This window comes from Leiobunum rupestre, chromosome 7 (assembly GCF_980474605.1).
Source record: "Leiobunum rupestre chromosome 7, qqLeiRupe1.1.hap1, whole genome shotgun sequence".
Lineage (NCBI taxonomy): Eukaryota > Metazoa > Arthropoda > Arachnida > Opiliones > Sclerosomatidae > Leiobunum > Leiobunum rupestre.
In genome coordinates, this window is record NC_143390.1 from 36,398,957 (window position 1) to 36,421,900 (window position 22,944).

The 22,944-nt window shown below is 37.8% G+C and overlaps 1 protein-coding gene across 1 annotated transcript; it reads left to right on the forward strand.

Moving 5' to 3' along the window:
- Window positions 1-391: 391 nt before the first annotated feature.
- LOC149936130 (kelch-like protein 10) lies at window positions 392-1,319 on the forward strand. Its single transcript, XM_090153633.1, has 2 exons — window positions 392-507; window positions 938-1,319. The coding sequence occupies exons 1-2, from the start codon at window positions 392-394 to the stop codon at window positions 1,317-1,319; spliced, it is 498 nt and encodes a 165-aa protein (XP_090009759.1).
- The last annotated feature ends 21,625 nt before the right edge of the window (window positions 1,320-22,944 follow it).

Sequence of the window (22,944 nt, forward strand, 5' to 3'; positions counted from 1 at the left end):
CTTCTTTCAATTGATGGAGCTCTGTTCCCCATTCACAAGTGAGAGCACCATTTGACTTACTGAAACATGTTGGCTACATCCACTAACGTTTAAAACGGCCGTATTAGAGATTCACAGCGCGTACCTGCGAGAGCAAATAGGATTCGACCAAACCACGGAGAATCGGAGATCTTCGAAGTACCTTTGCCCGGAGACACACTACGTCAAATTCTGGATTTCGTTTACGACTTAAGCTTGGTTTCCACCAACGCGCGTAAGAGCGCGTCATAATGTTATTTTTTTGTCGCGCGTAAGAACATTTGCACGTTTCAAAACTGAGTGTTGCTTTTTGACGCGCGCTGGTGGAAACCAAGCTGAACACCTGACCATCACTCGGGGAAATGTGGAAGAAATGACAGAAGCGTCTCACGTACTCATGATCGGAGGATTACTAGTCAAATGCTGCCAGTTTGTTGAGGAAGACGTGGACAACATCAACGCTGCTCGATACCGTCAACTCGCTAAGAGGTTCGAAGGTTGTGTCGCGTTGACGAAGAGAATTGACTGATTCGTTCTGGTCAATTTTACCCAGGTAGAGTTTCACGCGTAAGCTGTTCATACCGTTTCTGACAGAAGTGGCCGATCACGTCTCTCAAGGTACTGCGACAAAGTGGGGAATTCTGCGGCCTCCAGGTGGACGACGTCCACGAATACCTATAATCCGACGCCCTCAACGCGACCAAAGAGGAGGACGTATTTGAGGCAGTGAACGTGTGGATCGCAAAAGAACCAGATATCCGAGCCACCTATTTCCCCATTATCATCAAGGTGGTTCACGTGGCATTGTGCTCCAGCCAGTAAGACACGCGCCAACGAAAAAGACGTTGATGGACTTTCCTTTATAGTCTTAATTCTCTGTTGAGATTCTTGACGGGAATTGTCGCGTTGGACCCCAAAGTAAGACTGTTGGTTGTTCTCGGCTGGTGGACGAAGCCATTTCATATCGTAGCGCCAGAGAAAGCCGAGATGGAGAGATCTTCGATGCCAACATTCTATTCGCCAGACCCAGAATGCCCCACGAAATTATCTTTGCCGCTGGTGGAGGGACTTACGGTTCACCCATTTCCGATATGGAGTGCTACAATGTCCGGACCAATCAGTGGTTCGTCATCAGCGAAAGCAATCACAGACGCAGATCCAACCACGGAATGATCGTACTCAACAATCTTATCTACGTCATCGGTGTTGTACACGGTACCGAATGTCTGAATTCGGTCAGAACGTTTGACTTCGTGACCCAAGAATGGGAGAAGCGAGGTTGCATGCACGAGGAACGCTGAAACGTCAGCGTTGTGGAACTGAATGGTTGGATTTATGCACTCGGGAGCTACGATGGATGCAATCGCCTGGGTTCTTGCGAGAAATACCACCCTAAGACCAACCAGTGGAGCCTGGTCAACAACATGAGCAGAGTTCGAAGCCACGCCAGTGCCACTGTTCGGCGAAGTTAGTCCCCAAGGCCAATTTCTTCCTGAAAAAGCCAATTTTTTAGGCAGTAAGTCAAAGGTTATCATTATCTTTCTCCGCGTATCTATTAGACAACTTGTACATCGTTGGTGGATTCAATGAATGGAACGAAGTTCTTCGTAGCGCTGAAACCAGTGGCGTAGCCAGGGGGGTGGCACAGGGGGCACATGCCCCCCTCCGAAACGTATGTTTATAATACTGTTACATAAGTGTATAATATTGTTACATAAGTGTATAATATTGTTACATAAGTGTATAATATTGTTACATAAGTGTATAATATTGTTACATAAGTGTATAATATTGTTACATAAGTGTATAATATTGTTACATAAGTGTATAATATTGTTACATAAGTGTATAATATTGTTACATAAGTGTATAATATTGTTACATAAGTGTATAATATTGTTACATAAGTGTATAATATTGTTACATAAGTGTATAATATTGTTACATAAGTGTATAATATTGTTACATAAGTGTATAATATTGTTACATAAGTGTATAATATTGTTACATAAGTGTATAATATTGTTACATAAGTGTATAATATTGTTACATAAGTGTATAATATTGTTACATAAGTGTATAATATTGTTACATAAGTGTATAATATTGTTACATAAGTGTGACACTTCCTATTCTTCACATGCAAAAGTTTTACTAAGAGCTATCCACAAGACAAACTGCAATACGAGCTTCGTCAACGTTTTGCGTTCGCTTGCTCTCGCGTCACACGTGGCCTTTGACAGTGCCTCGTTTGGGGGAGATTTTCTACTGGTGATGACGTCACTCCGTTGCTAGCTCTCGGTAAAATATTCCCCAAAGTGACAAACTTATAGAATAATATTATAGACTTATGGTTAATATAGTCCAAGCTAGTACACCGATTACGAGCAGTGATCAGTTCCTTATTTAATGATCAAGATTATCCTCAGGAGAAAGTTACGACGCTCGGAGTAATTCGTGGAGCGGAGAGGCGAATAGATGCAGAGGCGTAGTGAGGGGGGCAGGGGGGCATACGCCCCGGACGCCGACGGTCAGGGGGGCGCCAAAGAGACGCCTAAAGTATTAAAGCGGATATTGGAAAATTGAAATTTTTTTAATATCAATTAAATTGTAAGAGATTAACATTTATTTTGTTATTGATAATGATTAGGTTTCGTTTAAAAACAAGGAATTTTGTGGCGGAAATTAGGGCCAGCGTAGGTGGGGGGGGAGGCGCAAAATTTGGAATTTGGCCCTGGGCGCCAAATAACCTGGGGTTGATGCCTACTACGGAGCTGTACACGTATTTAGGCCACACCGAGAAATGAACTCGTATGTAAATTAGATTTACGTAAAAAAATATTCTGGAAAATGTTTTGATGGTTATCAACAAGTGGTACACATTTTTAACGAATATAAATGATTAGATTGATGCGCAATTCTTCGGAATAAGTTTTAATTTTCTTAATAATAAATTATCTCAAATAGCTTTCGATTATCTATCTATTACAATGACGTCAAAGGTTTTTTTTAGATCGCGAGATAATTACGGGAATATCTTTGAATTGGGGGAGAGCTTGAACAAGCCAAAGAAATGCCAGATCAAACACAACAATCGGACTAAAAGAAAAGTAATAAAAACTTCCCCGGTCACCACTGCCTGTTTTTCTCCTTTCCGTGGAGCGATTGAAATCCTACAAGATCCGGCCGAAATAACCACTTACAGTAACCTGAAAAAAATATCTCCCCGCCCGAAAACGTACAAGTTTTTGGGACATTTTGATCCTCCAACATCATACACGCAATTTTTCAGAAAATGAATAAAAACGTTTTTAGGCTTTCGATGTATTAGGTCAGCGTTAACTCTAATATAATATCGTTTCCAAATACTAATTTACGCGAGGACGAACATAGAATTATGCTCTTATACCGACGCCCAGGATCATTTATTAGGTCTACAGCGCCATCTCGTGAATAGAATACGAAATATTATCCTTAAGTATTCTTATATTAATTAATTATGAATTGATTATTTGTATAAATACGTTATATTATATTTTATTATATTAATAATTACATTTTATTCGTATTATATTGATGTTTTTATTTTTATATATAATGTAAATTTAATTATTAGTAATTAATATTATAAAGTAATCATTTTATACTTAACTTAATCGTTATAGAATTTTTCAAAAGTATTTTTCGAAGTAGTTTGTGAAAGTTTCCATTATTTATACTTTCAGTTTTGGTTAATAGATGGCGGCATCGGAGTTTTATAAAAATATAGCTTGAACCATGGGCAAACTAGGATGCAAACTACATCCTAGTTTGCCCATGCTTGAACACTGACAAAATAAATGCCTGCTTCAGCGAGATTTTAGAAGTCATGAGCCATCTGGATGTTGCAAAAATTGAAAAACTACCCAAGTTGAAATCCCCGATTCCCCGATGCCCGATCGATAGTTAAAACCAAAAATGAGATAAATTTACAAACATAAACTTTAACTATACTTTAATTATACACATGTTATAGTAACCATAATAAGTTAAAAATGTTAACCTTATTTCACAAGTTAAAGATATAAACTATATATATGATTCGATTTTAAAACAACTTTTGCTTTGAGACTAAAATGTTATCGACCCGCTTTCAATTCCTTTTAATAACTCTTTGCGCGCCATCTGGCTATACCCACGGCAAATATAATAATAATGTTTTAATTCAGGATAAATAAAGCTGTACACTTATTGGGCCCTGATAAGCGATACAAAATATATTATAACGCACGAAACAAAAGAAACTATTTACATTAATATTAATTGATACAATGATAGGGAAAGAAAAAGGAAAATAAAAAAACAGAATTTCACAAAAAAAAAGATACATATGAAGCGACAGTAATAAAATAAAAAAAAGGCTAATAGTAAGCAATGCTGAAATGAACAACAGGTCAGCCCCAGTTTTTATATGTATCTAATCGACACTTGAATGCCGATGCGGAGGATTTGGTCTTAACGGCAGCCGGGAGATCATTCCAAAATGTAACAACCCGTTGAAGAAAACCCGGCTAGCGACCCCGTTGCACCACTTTTTACGGATTGTGGGAGCCTTTCGGCCCTCCCACTTGATGTCGAAGAAGTCAACTGCTGTAACATCATACAGGCCATAAATTATTTTGAAGGTGTCAACTAAGTCGGCGCGAAGACGTCTGTCCTTAAGGGACAGAAGACCCAACCTTTTTAATCTTTCATCATATGGTAAGGTTCTGAACCCTGAAACTAGCTTCGTGGCCTTTCTTCGCACCCTTTCCAGCTTCTCAATGTCTTTGACCAGGTGGGGGGACCAAATGCTGGAACAGTAGTCTAAGTGAGGGCGAATGTAGACACTGTACAGGATTTTGAAAGATTTGACACTAAAATGAGAGAATGATCTCCGCAGCATATATAAAGCCCTCGCACCGCGCGCGGAAGCGGCTTTGCTATGGGTATCCCCGAACATATGGCCGGAAAGCGTGACCCCAAGGTCCCGAACCACAGCATGCGCCTCTATCGCTTTACTCCCCAAACTGTACTGATAGCGAGGGTTATTGGCCCCGCAATGGAGAACAACCGATTTAGTAGTATTGAAGCTCATACCGTTCGAGGAGACCCAATGGGCCAAAGCATCAACGTCCCGTTGGAGGGATAGCGAATCAGTCGGTGAAGCTATTTTATGACCAATCTTATTGTCATCGGCAAACAATTTGAGAAAAGACTCCTTGATTACCAGAGGAAGGTCATTAATAAATATAACAAAAAGAGTTGGGCCTAACACAGATCCCTGGGGTACCCCACTGGTCACCTCACACCATTCCGAACAGACCCCACGCAGGACCACTCGCTGCGTTCGACCACTCAAAAAATCCGCGATCCAATTGACAATCAAAGGTGGAACCCCTAAATACTCAAGTTTCCGAATAAGCAGCGAATGCGGGACCGTATCGAAAGCCTCGCGTAGGTCCAGATAGACCAAGTCAACGGAATGCCCTAAATCTAAGCACGTAGTGACTTCCTCAAGGGTGGAGAGGAGGTTCGTAAAACACGAACGTCTTAAGAGAAACCCAATAAATAACATGAGAAAATTATCACGAAATTTTACTGAGTCAAAGTATCAAACACGTAATATTATATTCCAAAAACGTCGAGCGTTTGGATATTGAATCTCCATCTTCATTGCCTTATAATTTATTCGAGAGATATCGTAGGACTCAGAAAATGGAAATCGATAATTCTTATACGATTACGTGGGCGTTTACTCCTAGGTTTACTCGTTAACGAAATCAAGGTCAAGAGAGATAAAAATGAGTCATATCGAATTAAAGTTGTTTACTTTCATGTAACAAAACACCACCTCTCACACCACGATGATAAAGGCCGTAACTGTCAAATGGTTTATGTCAAACAGTAGACCGATTCACATATTGCTTACAGGGAAACAAACATTTAGTGCGATGACAGGTTTGATTAATACTAGATGGCGGTAATTTAAACCTTTTGGTGGGAAGGAAATAAAAACTTGTAGAGGTTAGCGGTACACTTGAATCCTCCTAGGGTAAAGCCGGTAATAGTAATAGCTGTCGGCTCGCGTGGCATGAAGGGTTTGCAACCACCCTCCTACGCAATATGCGATAGCATAAATTGCAAGGTATACTGGGTAAAATTTATTTTGGGAAACTTTTGAGCGCCATCAAACGGTAGAAACCTTTAAACTTGGTTATAAAATTGCTTAGCCTTTTAACCTAAGCTTAAGTGTTGACTACGGCCAACCGCGATAGCGGAATCTCGTTATAGAAGTTGGCAGTACTATCACGAATTTAGGGGAACATTTTAACAAGTTAGCTAAGACCAAAACAATTTATACTATTGCCTATTTAACCCGGCCGCCTGAATAAAAGGCATTAAAAGTAACTATATGACTTGGGCCTAAGGTGGTGCCTTGGGTATTAGCCTAGCTGATTATTACCGTAAATAAAAATTCCACTCAGGAAAAATGCAGCGTAAAAAAAAATATTTTCGGATTCAGATTGCTGGCGACATCTAGTAAGACATCGCGAATATAAAAAGAAGAACATTATTAAGCGCTTTGACAACAGACTAGCTACGATTAGAGAGCTGATCAACTCCCCTTGACTGTACTAAAGTAATTACGTCACTGATTACAGATTTAGCATTACTATAAGCAAAAGTGACATAATTGCCAGAAGTGTGTCAATCGGACCTTTTTTTAATTAATGTTACGAGCTAAGTAAATAGAGGAGGGAAATGGAGAGGGGAGGGAAATAAGTTTAAAAGTAGAAATAATGCCACCTGTTGAGGGCTTTGAGAACTAAGGAAGCATTTTGATTTTTTTTTCACTCGACGGAAATTATAATTATATCACTTTTGCTATATGTAACAATAAGTATAATACTTCCTATTGTTTTAATGCTAATTTCCTTATCGACATTTTTTTTCGACTTAGTCTAGCAACAGAACTGAGTAGTTTATTATCGTCCTTGGTGGTAGTATATTTTGGCTGGGGTATATTTAGACACTACGGAGCTCTGTGAAAACTAAACCTTGATTACTAGCTCTGAATAAATCTAAAAATCAGTTCGATTATTATTTTTTCTAATATTTTTATCTACTTATATCTACTATGTTACTTATGGCATTATTAAAGGTTCCTGAAATCGAAGTACAGATTTTTAGGTTACCTCCATCAATAATTGAAAAATGATATTACATTTCGCGTGACGCATTAGCCCATAAATATTATTTATCCAAAACCATATTTCGAATTATCCCCCAGATCCACTTAAAAATAAACAGTAATAACATCGGAGGGTGGTTTAAAATCCTCGGTAATGACCCCATTAGCGGCGTAAATGAGAGGGGTGCGAGCGGAGCAAATGACCCCGAAATAGCCATCCGGTCACCTCTTAATCCTTCTGCTAAGTGAGACCATCATTTAAAAAATACACCCTTCAACAGAAATGAAGAAAAGGAAACGCTCAAATATAAAAAGGCGTGTTAATGTCCCTTCTATAAAACTTTCACGAAACTAGACTTCGCTAATCTGGCATTTAAAACGAACGCGGTAAAGGAGTAAAGTTTGTCTAGGTATACATTTCGACGAAAGAAAAGAATGAAACTGCGAAAGAAATCCGTTAACCCTCGGCCCCGCGTACAAGCGTCGTTAAGAAATTATTTATTGCTAACGGCGGAAGTTACTATATGCAAATTAAGGTATAGAAATAAGAACGACCTAACGTGACGTCATCAAAAATTATCTTTGACACGAGTCTGAAGGAGAAGCCCATTCAGAGGGGGGGTATAAGGGAAACGCGATTTAAGCCTCGGCTACGTATAAAAATGTACGAATTAAAAAAAGGTTTTTAGCCTAATCGAGTCACGTATCTCGGTGAATTACAGCGGCAGCGCCCCCTTTTAGGCCGCAAATAAAAGGGTTCTATATTTAAATTCGGAAGGAGGGATTTGAATCCACGGTGTACTATCTCGGCCCGGGTAACGAAAAAGAGTTATTCGCCGATTTTCAACAACGGCGGGGGTATATTTTAATGGCGGCCATAATTCAAAAGGCGTAGAAGCGGCAGCGCCATCTAGAGAAATATCATCGGATTGCGAAGAGGCGAAATTGAGATTATCCTTACCGGTATTCCGTTATCTTGGAGAGAGGAATTTTCGTGGCGGGCGAGACTGGGTGGCCGATAAACTTTAAGGTTATAAATGTGGAAAGCCGCAACAGATATAAAATGGGTTTCGAAGAGTTTTATCCAAACTGGTAACGACCGGATTAGCGGAATGAATCGCCGACCCGATAACAGAATTATTAAAATAAAAGTCTAAAGGGGAACGGCGCTATGCAAATTTAGGAACTTCGGATAAAGGTTTTAGTGCCCTTGAAATTAACGTGACCGCTTATAGCTGGAGATTTAGCCCAAAATTTATTTATTTCGTGGAGTCAGACATTTGTACAAATCTCGTTTACTCTAGAGAAAACCTATTTTAGAAATCTTGAAATGAACTTGAAAATCGTGAAATTAGGGCGAAGATCAGTTCCAAAATTTCAAAATTAGCCTAAAAATACAGTAATCAAAATACCGTACGCAAAATTTACAAATATCTTCTTAGGGATAACAACTTTCTTGAGACGTTATTTAGCGTTGCTCCTAATAGGTGAAACTATAAAGTCCAGGGCGGCTGAAAAGATGGTAGTCACGTGACTTTGTGGAGAACTGCAGCGCCATCTATTCTAAGAAATACGAACTATTATTAATTTTATTTTGCTAATGGCGGTTCATCTAAATTATCTAATTATTATTATTATTATTTAAAACATTTTGTAATAGAAAAGTGTAAGTATTTGGAAGGAATAATTTTTTCTTTACCATCGCACGGCCAACTATGAACAGGAGTTACCGAATCGAAGTTGGCGGCGAAAAGGTAGTCACGTGATTTTGTTTACCCATTTTAACAAGTTGGTTAAGAACTAATTTACTTTATAGTTTCGCCTATTGGCCTTACTATAAATTAACGTGGCGTTCTTGTTTACTGTTTTTTCCCGACTTCTACAATGCTTCCCCAGCTCTTCCACTAAAGAGAGCTAATGAATTCATCCAAAGATTTGACTGAACAATTTCAAGAACAAGCTGGGCAGTCGTAGCGAATTAATGGGGGGAAAATCATATAAGTCTTGTATCTCATTGGTTCCCTAAAAGTGACGTCTTCCACCGCGATTGAAGCGCGCGCTCGTAACGTTTATTCTCCCCCCCCCCTCACGTGTCAGGTGGAACTTAAACGGCGTTCACACTTTGCCTTGAAATCGATGAAATCGATTCAAATCAGTCAAAAGGAGTGGTGTGTACTGGCTAAAAATCATTTTAAACCGATTCAAACCGTTTTCTACTGTTTACGCGTCATTCTGATTTTCGAAAAGCTTTTGTGTTTTCCAGCGATTTCTCTGTTATTTCCACTGAGTTCTTTATTTAATGTGATTTTTGGTTATTACCTACGATTTTTACACTTGATTTGAAGGGGCACAGAATCGTTTTAAAACTCGGGGTTAATTTCAGGTAGCTCCTTCTCTTCCGTCACGTGATTCTGTAGCCCCATCTTTAAAATTAAAACGATTTTAAGGCCCTTCATAGTGACTTTACCCGTGAATATTATGTCTGTATTTGTATATTTTTAGATTATCAAAATATTTTAAATCGAGAAATCGTTTGCTAATACGTCCGCCTTGTTTTTAACGTAGCTACCGACAAATATATTAAATTAGTGGTTTTACCATATATATGCAACTTTTAAGAATACCAATATTTTTAGATTTTATTTACTAAGAAAATATTAGATTGTGTTGAAAAAAGTGGTCTTTTCGCGTAAAATTGACCTCGTGAGGAATTTTTTTTTCGAGATTGAGGGCAATGGGAAAAATGAGGGTATTTTGAACATTTCATGGGAAATTTAAGGGTATTTAAAAATTTTGAAAATAATCTACCATGAAATATTGTTTTCCCTTTTTGACAAAGTGTAACTAACAATTAGTTGGCCGTAAGTGAAAACTGGTTTTGCTTATTTCGAGCCCTTTTTTTCTCTGTTGTCAGCTTTGCCGATTTGAGCAGACAAAAATATTGTTTTCTTTCTTTCTGGTTTGTCCTGGGCTACTGATTTGCTAAGGTTTAACTGTGATAATTAAACTAAATTTTTTAAATCGTTGTTTTTATCGGAATTTTCAGGGTATTTTTAAATTTAAAATGGGTAAAAGTGGATATTTTATTGTTTGATTCTTGTGGGAATTTTAAGGGTATTTTGGAAATTTGGAATGGGTAAAATTGGGTATTTTTCAGCTTATGTCTGGACAAAATGATCTTTTGGAAGGGGAAGCACTGTCCCTAACACTTCAACTTCCTTAGGAAAGCCACTCGTAATCTCAAACTTTCAAGGGACAAGGATAAAACACAAATAGTTTTCAGTTTGCTTTTGATTCAAAGTCGATTTAATTGGCATTTAAGTAAAAATACCACAAGTTGATTTTTTCATATTTTTAAGTATAGTCAATAGCGCAAAAGGAAAATGTCTGACCTCGAAGGTCAAGCTTATAAGCGCCATCCTCCTGGTGTCAGCTCGGATGGCAGTCATCCTCGGACTCGATTCGCGGGCACGATTTCCCGCAGGAGGCCACGTGCGCGTCACTTCAGACGCCAAATCACCTAATTGAGAATCGTAAAAAAACACCATACCCACCCGAGGGGGGGGGGGGGACAGGCAGGGCCTGACAAATAAAGCCCAGCTCCGACTCTAATATGGAGAAGGAGCCAGAAAATGCGGCCACGTGCGCTCTTCGGTCAACAAAAAGGAATCGAGATTAATTAATTGGAAAAATACCGAAAACGTTACTATTCAGCGTATATGAAAGTTACGTACGACGGGAAATTTGGCGGAGAAGTAGCGGGAACACGAATTAATCATTTCTGGAAATCTAGAATTCCATAAGAAATTTGTGAAGTACCGGAAAGTATTAAAATACTTGGAAAATCCTATGAAATAATGTAAATATTGATGAAATAATGTAAATATTGATGAAATAATGTAAATATTGATGAAATAATGGAAATATTTATGAAATAATGGAAATATTTATGAAATAATGGAAATATTTATGAAATAATGGAAATATTGATGAAATAATGGAAATATTTATGAAATAATATAAATATTGATGAAATAATGGAAATATTGATGAAATAATGGAAATATTGATGAAATAATGGAAATATTGATGAAATAATGGAAATAATTATGAAATAATGGAAATATTTATGAAATAATGTAAATATTGATGAAATAATGGAAATATTGATGAAATAATGGAAATATTGATGAAATAATGGAAATATTGATGAAATAATGTAAATATTGATGAAATAATGTAAATATTTATGAAATATAAGAAATATTTATGAAATATAAGAAATATTTATGAAATATAAGAAATATTTATGAAATAATGGAAATATTTATGAAATAAGGGAAATATTTATGAAATAAGGGAAATATTTAAAAAATACTTGGAATGTTTCTAAGAATTAATGGAAATATTTTAAAAATATTGGGAATGTTTAAGAAATATAAGAATAATTTACAACGATTACCGGTATACACTATAAATTTTAATAATTAAAATCGCTTAATATGTTTCGGTATATTGGCGTGTACACCGCCGATTTCAAAAAGTTCACAAAAGTCATAAAATTTTATAGCGTACCGGTAATCGTTGTAAATTATTTTTAATTACTTAGTATACACTAGTCGAGAGTTTTGGTTTACGGCTGTTTAAGAAATAATGGAAATATTTGAAAAATATTAATGGTAATGTTGAGAAATATTTTCAATATTTATGAAACATTGGGAATTTTTAAGAAAATTTTTATATATTTGCTAAATAAGGGGAATATTTAAGGAATATTAGAAATACCAGAAGTAATGGGAATATTTGAGAAATATTAGAAATACCAGAAGTAATGGGAATATTTGAGAAATATTGGGAATACCAGAAAAAATGGGAATAATTGAGAAATATTGGGAATACCAGAAAAAATGGGAATAATTGAGAAATATTGGGAATACCAGAAAAAATGGAATATTTGAGAAATATTGGGAAGACCAGAAAAAATGGAATATTTGAGAAATATTGGGAAGACCAGAAAAAATGGAATATTTGAGAAATATTGGGAAGACCAGAAAAAATGGAATATTTGAGAAATATTGGGAAGACCAGAAAAAATGGAATATTTGAGAAATATCGGGAATACCAGAAAAATGGAATATTTGAGAAATATCGGGAATACCAGAAAAAATGGAATAATTGAGAAATATTGGGAATACCAGAAAAAATGGGAATAATTGAGAAATATTGGGAATACCAGAAAAAATGGAATATTTGAGAAATATTGGGAATACCAGAAAAAATGGAATATTTGAGAAATATTGGGAATACCAGAAAAAATGGAATATTTGAGAAATATTGGGAATACCAGAAAAAATGGAATATTTGAGAAATATTGGGAATACCAGAAAAAATGGAATATTTGAGAAATATTGGGAATACCAGAAAAAATGGAATATTTGAGAAATATTGGGAATACCAGAAAAAATGGAATATTTGAGAAATATTGGGAATACCAGAAAAAATGGAATATTTGAGAAATATTGGGAATACCAGAAAAAATGGAATATTTGAGAAATATTGGGAATACCAGAAAAAATGGAATATTTGAGAAATATTGGGAATACCAGAAAAAATGGAATATTTGAGAAATATTGGGAATACCAGAAAAAATGGAATATTTGAGAAATATTGGGAATACCAGAAAAAATGGGAATAATTGAGAAATACCGGAAATATTGTAAAATATCGAGAAATGCGAAGAAAATATTTAAAATATTTGAAAATCTTAAATCTAGGATACATTTTCGCTGTGTGACGTTTATTAAAAGTTAAATTCTTGGGTAAAAAAATATGATCTTGAAGTACATCCCAATCTGAGCCCGGGAAAAAGAGGTGATGGAGGCCACGGAAACGCGATACGTTGTTAACAGAGATAATTAGCCTCGATTTAGCAGCCTGCGGAAGTGGCAACACGCGTTTCAACTTGTTTAATACGTTCAGGGTCGCGTTTTGACCCCGCCGATCGTTCGTTCATCATCCGTATAGGGACCGACGATCAGGGATGAGTCGTTGAGGCACGGGCTCATTTCAGGCTATTTTCAGTCTCACTTCCCAACACTAAGGGATTATATTACCCGCACGCAGTCTATTTTTGAAGTTCGTAAAACAAGGTTTTAATTCCGGTTTTCACTAGTACGCAAAACCATCACGTAAAATCTCCCTTTGTAAAATAACATAATTATTTTGTAAATACTATATTGCTTTGTATATATCTTGAAATTAATTATCTGTGTAAATATTTATTCTTGTTATAATAACCCGCCAAAAGACCTCGCGAAGTATCTTTCCCCCGGATATTGCCGGTCAAAGGGGTTTTTATGATGCTTCGGAAACTGGCGATTTATGACCACTTAGCCCAAGTTTCGGACAGCTGTAGTCGTCTCAATAAACGCCGCTCTCCTTTTGCTTCTCCCATGACGTAGTCACTGATCTGAAATATTTTAAGTCGGGCGGTAACAGGGTTACCAATTCAACTGGTAACTAACCAACTAAGCCAACTACAATCCGACTTGTAAAATAGATTAAAATTGCGTTTCACTTTCACCATGCTTTCACAAAAGAGACAAACCTTTGCACACGTGTGCGTCCTGGTCGAAGTAAATGATAAATTTTATATGATATAAAGGTAAAATTTTACCTTTTTCAAACTTTTATATAACTTTTGCCGCCTAAAATGTGGTCTTATTTTCGGCACCGCTTCAAAACCAACAGACAAGGACTAAATAAAACCTAGCTTTCCATTCTACGCTCTCAGTTCTATTACTCCTTGGGGACTCGCTGATGGGTAATTCCATGCCAAATCACCCGTTTTCGGAAAAATTTTCCCACGGCACCATGCGCGATTTCGACGTTACTTTACACGTTAGTAATATAGATAGTTTTAGTGGGAAATCCAAATTTTTTGCCCAAAATTCAACGTAGTTTTTAAAATATGATTTTTTGGAAAAATGATGTCTAGGGTGTACATTTTCGAAATGCCGAAAATCTTGGTATGTGCGTACGAATAACTCAAAACGTATTCAAGATAGACCCACGAAACGTTTTATACTATAAATATAGGTAACAGTGGGTAACTAGGAAGTTTTTTTCCGAAATATGTAAATTAGGTTTTTAATAAAAAATATTTGAAAATTGTGATTTTAACTGAAATTTCGTTTTTTGAGGTATACTAAAGATGATGTTGTCGCCAAGATATTAAATCGGAGATAAATATGAGAGTTGATATTATGTTAAATGGAGCCAATGAACACGAAAATAGCGCTGAAAGAAATCTCAGGAATTTAGTTTTTGAGTTATAGCTACGTGAACCGACCTATTTTTTTGAAAAACTACCAAACATGGTAGTGATTGCGGCAAAATTACGGTACGTAGGGAGTTGAAAATCAGAAAAAGATTGCCACCGCTAAAAAGCTAAGATTTTAAGCTACAAAATACGTAAAGAAAAAATTTGTTTATGGGAGACCTAAATAACCAAAATCAAGATTCAATTTTAAGTTATTTCAACTTGCTACGTAAGTTCCAAAACTTCGCACACGTGGCGCGGCAAACTGTAACGTTTGTTTCTAGTTTCTACCCTTAGATATTCCTTTTTTACGGATTATGTCGTGGGCTTATCAGATTATAAACAGATAAACTAAAGATTTGGTCTGCTACAAACTTCCAAAATATCGTCTAGTCACAGCATACAGGGTGTTAACTAAAAAACGATACAGAGCCAATTACTCAAAATGTGTTTTATGTAAGAATTGGAAATTTGCAGGTTACATAGAGGGTGCAGGGGGACAAATGACAATGGAAATTTCAATGACCTTGAACCAGGTCTTCAAGGTCATTCAAATTTTATCTCTAGAATCGTTAGGATTAAAAGAATTGTTCCAATTAGAAATGTGTTCTACGTTTAATTTTAAGTCTAAACAGCTTTGACCCGATCTAATTTGACTTTTGGGAAGCCGAGAAATGTTAGACCAAAAACCATAAGGTCGTGTGTGGTATTCTAATAAAGACACGACCTTTAAGGGCTTATAAATCGAAAACTACCAGATCTAATGAATCAAAATTGTCGTGAAACTCTAAACTGAGTTCGTAAATTGTAACTTGTGATGACCTTGAAACATTAGTTCAAGGTCATTCAAAATTTATCTCGAGAACCATTTTGCAATAAACGAACTTAAGAACTTAAGAATGGTTCTAATTAGGAAAATGCCCGCCAAGGTTTTTTAAGTCAAATTACTTTTTACCGAGGTAAATAAACCAATAAAACTCCAAAATAAACGTTAATTAATTGATTTAAGACGTACCAAGTACTTTTATTAACATTTTTTTAGTTTAAATGTTTTAAACACAAAAGAAACTAAATAAGTAATTGAAATAAATTCTAAAGTTAGAATTGGGGGTACCGTGAAACGGCTAGTGGCTAAGGCGAGCCTACAGGCAACGAAAACCTCCCAAATACAAAAACCTAAAGAAATGTTCATGTGGTGTACACAAAATGTTAAAAACATCCATTTTAGCTGTTTAGACTTAAAATTAAACGTAGAACACATTTCGAATTGGAACCATTCTTTTAATCCTAACGATACTAGAGATACAATTTGAATGACCTTGAAGACCTGGTTCAAGGTCATTGAAATTTCCATTGTCATTTGTCCCCCTGCACCCTCTATGTAACCTGCAAATTTCAAATTCTTACATAAAACACATTTTGAGTAATTGGCTCTGTATCGTTTTTTAGTATACTGTGACTAGACGATATTTTGGAAGTTTGTAGCAGACCAAATCTTTAGTTTATCTGTTTATAATCTGATAAGCCCACGACATAATTCGTAAAAAAGGAATATCTAAGAGTAGAAACTAGAAACAAACGTTATAGTTTGCCGCGCCACGTGTGCGAAGTTTTGGAACTTACGTAGCAAGTTGAAATAAGTTAAAATTGAATCTTGATTTTGGTTATTTAGGTCTCCCATAAACAACTTTTTTACTTACGTATTTTGTAGCTTAAAACCTTAGCTTTTTAGCGGTGGTAACCTTTTTTTGATTTTCAACTCCCTACGTACCGTAATTTTGCCGCAATCACTACCATGTTTGGTAGTTTTTCAAAAAAATAGGTCGATTCACGTGGCTATAACTCAAAAACTAAATTCCTGAGATTTCTTTCAGCGCTATTTTCGTGTTCATTGGGCCCATTTAACATAATATCATTTCTCATATTTATCTCCGATTTAATATCTTGGCGACAACATCATCTTTAGTATACCTCAAAAAACGAAATTTCAGTTAAAATCGCCATTTTCAAATATTTTTTATTAAAAACTTAATTTATATATTTCGGAAAAAAACTTCCTAGTTACTCACTGTTACCTATATTTATAGTGTAAAACGTTTCGTGGGTCTATCTTGAATACGTTTTGAGTTATTCGTACGCACATACCAAGATTTTCGGCATTTCGAAAATGTACACCATAGACATCATTTTTTCAAAAAATCATATTTTAAAAACTACGTTGAATTTTGGGCAAAAAATTTGGATTTCCCACTAAAACTATCTATATTACTAACGTGTAAAGTAACGTCGAAATCGCGCATGGTGCCGTGGGAAATTTTTTCCGAAAACGGGTGATTTGGCATGGAATTACCCTGATCTGCTTTTATTGAGACGCCTAAGAGGGGTTCGTTCTCTCTTTGTCACGATAGCGCCCGCGCACCGTTTGAAGCCTATTAACGTTAAAGGCCAGGAAAAGCAATCGGTGTTCGGTACCCCACGGTTAAAGCCATAAAAGAAAGGGTTCTAAAAATTGAGAACAAAAAATAGGAGGGGAAAGGTTAACTTTCTCCTCAGTCAACCAGGCGTCAACCCATAAGGTTGAGATTCAATTTGCTCTCCAGAAGATATAATTTCTCCAGTTAGGCTTAAGGTGGTGCCTTGGGTATTAGCCTAGCTGATTATTTATAAGCAAACCAGAAGTTTAAAATAAACAAATTTGAGCACGCAATGCTGTGTTGTCTAAAGTTATTTAATCCGACTTAAGTTAAAAGGAACCACCTATGGACTGCATTGTAAAGGATTATATAATTAGCGAATAAGTTGATTAGTCCATTATGAAAAGGGATAATAAAGCTAAACCTTAAACAAATTTGAAGAAATTTAAAAACCTACTAATAGCTCGTACCGATAGTTCTTCGAGCGAACAAAAGACGCGAAACTCGGACCAAATAGATCTTCGAGTGAAAAACTAAATTAAATTAAATATAATATAATATAATCCGACTTAATACGACAAACGTTTAGAAATTAAGCGTACCTTTTAATTTTAGTTAATTAGTTAAGTAACTCGCAACACCCTTAGGCCTAATACCATATTTTTTGCGTCAAAGCTCACCATCGCGGCAGTTTTGCCCTAGTGAAAACCAATAAGTTTAGAATAATTAGTGACTGTTGAGGATTCAACTAAAAAACAAAGTAATAGCTATGCTAAATGAAGACGACTGTCTTAAACGAGAACATCAAGCAATTGTTATATTTATTCAGTATTGTGAAGAGTTTATATACAATGAATAAAAACTAATGTTAGATAAAAACAAACAATAGATAAGGAGAGGTGAGTTCGAACGAGACGTAAAATATATGTTTATCCTTTTTAACACTCCCCCTTAAACTATATTTTAATGTTAAAATTTAAATTAACTTAAGTAACGCCATCTGTAATCATTCCCATCAATAAGCGTAACTTCTGCAGCTGTGTTGGTGGAACGGCTTTTGTGAGAACGTCTGCGAGCTGATCTGAACTTGCTACATGATCGATGCGTATCTCTCCAGATTGATATCGTTCTCGGATGAAGTGATATCGGACATCAATGTGTTTTGTTCGTTGATGAAATTCAGGATTCTTGATGAGACGGATGGTACTGACATTATCAATTTGAATAACAGGAACGGTACTCAACGGCGAAATATCTTCAAAGAGTGTCTTTAACCATAGGATCTCCTTGACAGCTTCACTGGCCGCCATGTATTCCGCCTCTGTCGATGAGATTGCTACGGACTTCTGTCTACGACTGGCCCAGGAAATGATTCCCCCGCTGTACAAGAAGGCTATACCGCTCACTGAACGTCGACCATTAGGGTCAGCTCCATGATCGGAATCGGAAAAAGCATCAAGAATTCCTGTTCTGTAACTGGCCTTGTACTGAATGCCCCAGTGCAGAGTTCCTTTTAGGTACCTCATGATACGTTTGACCAATCTCCAGTGTTCCATCGTGAAGGTTTCCAGGAATCGGGAGGCAAAACTGACAGCAAAAGATATGTCAGGTCTGGTACATATCGCCAGATAGTTCAGACAGCCAACCGCTTCTCGATAGGGTATAACCTCGCCTTCGCTAGTCTCTTCTTCTTTCTCTTGGAGATGGTAGCCTTGAAAAGGCGTAGATACTGGTTTTGAATCTTCCATTCTAAATCGTTCGATAATCTTCTTGGTGTACGCCGCTTGAGATATGAAAATTGAACCGTCTGGGTTTTTCTTGATTTGAATACCAAGGAAGTACTCGGCGGGCTGAACGGTAACTTTGAATTGAGTTTTGAGTTCTTCTAGAAACGTCGTTCGTAGGACTGTATTGCTTACGGCTCCAAGACCATCATCGACGTACAAAACTATTATGAGCTTATCGGTATCGCTGTAGAAAAGACACGGGTCTGCTGAACTTTCTTTTAACTTGAATTTGAGAAGAAAGTCAGTAAATCGTCTATTCCAGCATCGAGGTGCTTGCTTCAATCCGTAAAGACTTTTCATCAGTTTACAGACTTTGCTCGACCCATCGGTATACCCTTCGGGCTGTTGCATATAGATCTCATCTTCTAGCAAGCCATACAGAAAGGCGGTTTTCACGTCGAACTGGAAAAGTGACAACTTCTCGTTTGCCGTTATACTGAGAATTGCTCGGATGGTTTCATATCGTGCAACCGGACTGAAGGTTTCTTGATAATCAATCCCTTCCTTTTGCGAGTACCCACGTACGACTAGACGAGCTTTATAACGATCAAGTGTGCCATCCTGACGAAGTTTGACTCGATAGACCCATCTATTCGATAGCGCTTTTCTTCCCTTCGGCAAGTCGACCAGCTCCCAGGTTGTATTTTCCCTCAGTGATTCCATCTCTTCTTCCATCGCCGCTCTCCAGTCAACGGAATGACTTGAACGCGTTAAAAAGGATAAACATATATTTTACGTCTCGTTCGAACTCACCTCTCCTTATCTATTGTTTGTTTTTATCTAACATTAGTTTTTATTCATTGTATATAAACTCTTCACAATACTGAATAAATATAACAATTGCTTGATGTTCTCGTTTAAGACAGTCGTCTTCATTTAGCATAGCTATTACTTTGTTTTTTAGTTGAATCCTCAACATGGTAGCAGAGCGTGGTTCCTGTTAAGTATGGCTAGGTGCTGATGAGAAAGCAGTTCATTAAGTCCGTTGTCACTGTCAACTCTGTCGCTGAAAGTCCTGGTCGCAGTCGTTTCTTATATCGCAAGTTAAGTTGCCAATCTGTCAGTGCATACTTGTCATTGACTGTTCGTGATGGCGGAACATGACATTGCTGGGTTCCAGAAACTTCAAGGGTCCTCTAACTGGACTAATTGGAAGTTTGGAGTCGAGATTCTGCTGATGGACAAACCGGGAGCGTATGAAGTCGTGTCTGGCGAAATAACCATTCCGCCTCCTTTGGTTACGACAGCAAGTGTAGCTGAACAAGCCGATCATGCGAAGAGAATGGCTGCTTGGGAAAAAGGAAACCGGTCGGCTAAAGTCATCATCGCCAAGATGGTGGATTCCAGCGACTTCCCTCTTATACGACGTCACACGAGTGCTCAAGACATGTGGCTGGCGCTGCACAACGTATATGAGCCAAAGACTGAGCAAGAAGCGCTTAACCTTCAGTTCGAATGGTCCAAGCCGATGATCAAAAGTCCGGAAGAACCGATGGCCAAGTACATCACCAGAATCAGAGAGCTTGCTGACAAGATGGCTGATTTCCAAATCAAACCAAACGAGGCTAGCATTCAGGTGAAGATACTGCATGGGTTGCCGGATAGCTACGAGACCATAAACGAGGTCTGGTTTATTAAGCCAGCAGCGGATCGTTCTATTGATGTTCTCACGTCTACCTTGATAGCAGCCGAAAAACGACATAGTCTTCGAAAAACTCAACTTACCGAGAATCCGGTCGCCAGTGAAGATCTTCTCTACGTGAAGGCGAGAGGTTCACGGAACAGGAAACAAGTAACCGCACGAAGTTCGAAGTCAACGAGCCACGACGAAGCCGGTACCTCTACTGACCAGAAAAGCCAATATGAGAAGAGAAAGAAGATCCGATGTTTTGGTTGCGGTCAACGGGGACATTACCGGAGCGAATGCACAGCTCAGAAGGGGACAAAGAAAGCCTCCAGTTGTAATTCCCTTGAGCTGTTGGTCGGAGAAGCTTCAGCTCACATGGAAATATCAGAACGTTTTATCGTGGATACGGGAGCGACGAATCATATGTCGTTTAAATTCCAGTGGTTCACAGAGTACGAACAATTTGCAGAGCCAATTCAGATTAAATTGGGAAATGGATCACTTATTCCAGCTATTGGAAAAGGGTCAATTGAAGTCGACGCAATAATCCAGGGTGAGCTGTCGCATTCCAAGATTACCGATGTCCTTTTTGTTCCAGAGTTGAAAAGAAACTTGTACTCCATCAAGGCAGCGAAAGAGAGGGGTCTACGTTTTCAAGACGTGGGACCACAGATGCACTTCGTACGAGATAAGGCTGTAAAGCTTGTAGCCGACTACGATGGCGTATTCTATACCCTCAATGTTTGTATCAGGGTACCCGAAGCAAATATCGCTGGAACTGAATCACTACAGCTCTGGCACGAACGTTTCTGTCACATGGGCAAGAAACAAGTTGTATCAGTACTGAGAAGAATGCATATTCCTTACCAAGGTAAAGAAGAATTCTGCGCCGCCTGCGTAGAAGGGAAACAAAGCCGACAACCATTTATTGCACGATCGCAACGCTCAACCAGTATCGGCGAACTGATACATGCCGATGTCTGTGGCCCGATGGAAGAACAGTCATGTGGAGGCGCCAAGTACTTCATTTGTTTCACGGATGACTACTCCAGATTCCGCCTGGTTTATTTCCTCAAGGAGAAGTCCCAAGTTCGTCAAGCTGTTGATGGCGTGGTAGAATTCATAGAAAGACAGAGCGGGTATCCGATCAAATCCATGCTAACCGATGGTGGTGGTGAATTCGACAATAAGGAGGTCAGAGAAATTCTGTCGCAAATTGGAGCAGAGTTCAAGAAATCAAATCCATACACACCTCAGCAGAATGGATGTGCTGAACGCACGAACCGTACTCTCTTGGACTTAGCCAGAACTATGTTACGAGCCAAGAAACTTCCTAAGAAGCTATGGGCTGAGGCTGTTAACATGGCAACTTACGTTTTAAATCAAGTTGGCACAAGTCGGGTCCAAGGCAAAACGCCGTACGAGCTATTCTATGGGAAACAACCAAGAGTACGAGATTTAAAATCATTCGGTGCAGTCTGCTACGTGAAGACACCTGACGAAAGACGACGGAAGTGGGATCCAAAGGGAGTTCGAGGATTTCTAGTTGGATATAACACCGATGTAGAGGGGTACAGAGTATGGATACAAGAAAGCGATAAACTCATTCGCAGCCGAGAGGTTATCTTCGAGCCAGAAACGTCTTGTACTTCCCGACAGATCGTATCACAATATCGTGACGACATAGGGGATGCTGCAAAAGAGAATCCCGACTCGACGGTATTAGACGAACCCTCCGTCAATTCCGAAAGATCAGACGAACCCTCTGTCGATTCCAAAAGATCCGACGAACCCTCCGTCGATTCCAAAAGATCCGACGAACCCTCCGTCGATTCCGAAAGATCAGACGAACCCTCCGTTGAGTCTGCTTCATCAAGGGCAGATGTCAAAAGATATCCTATGACAGTAAAAACCAGAGCAAGATCGACCCAACAGTATTATGCTGCCATGGTTTCTGAAGTTGAAGAGCCTCAATCTTATACTCAAACCACGCTCTGCTACCATGTTGAGGATTCAACTAAAAAACAAAGTAATAGCTATGCTAAATGAAGACGACTGTCTTAAACGAGAACATCAAGCAATTGTTATATTTATTCAGTATTGTGAAGAGTTTATATACAATGAATAAAAACTAATGTTAGATAAAAACAAACAATAGATAAGGAGAGGTGAGTTCGAACGAGACGTAAAATATATGTTTATCCTTTTTAACAGTGACGACATAAAAACTTTAATAAATTGTGCTATCTCATCTTTTCAGTGGCGTAGCTAGGGGGTGACACTCGACCGTGAAAAAAATAAAAACCTTTTTAATACGTTTTGACTAGTATAATTTCGAATAAGTACAATTAAGCTTAAGTACTCTTAGAAATGATATCGAGCTTGGCGAAACAGAATGAATTTGCCGTTATTACATTAACGCCCCTTTATAACGCCATTACCGCACATAGAACCGACCTGAAATTAAGATTACTAACACTACTGTTTGTACTATTTAGAATGTAACCTTGTTGGTCGAGTTACCTCGCACGGTTTTCAAGAAAAATGTTTTTGCATTATTACAT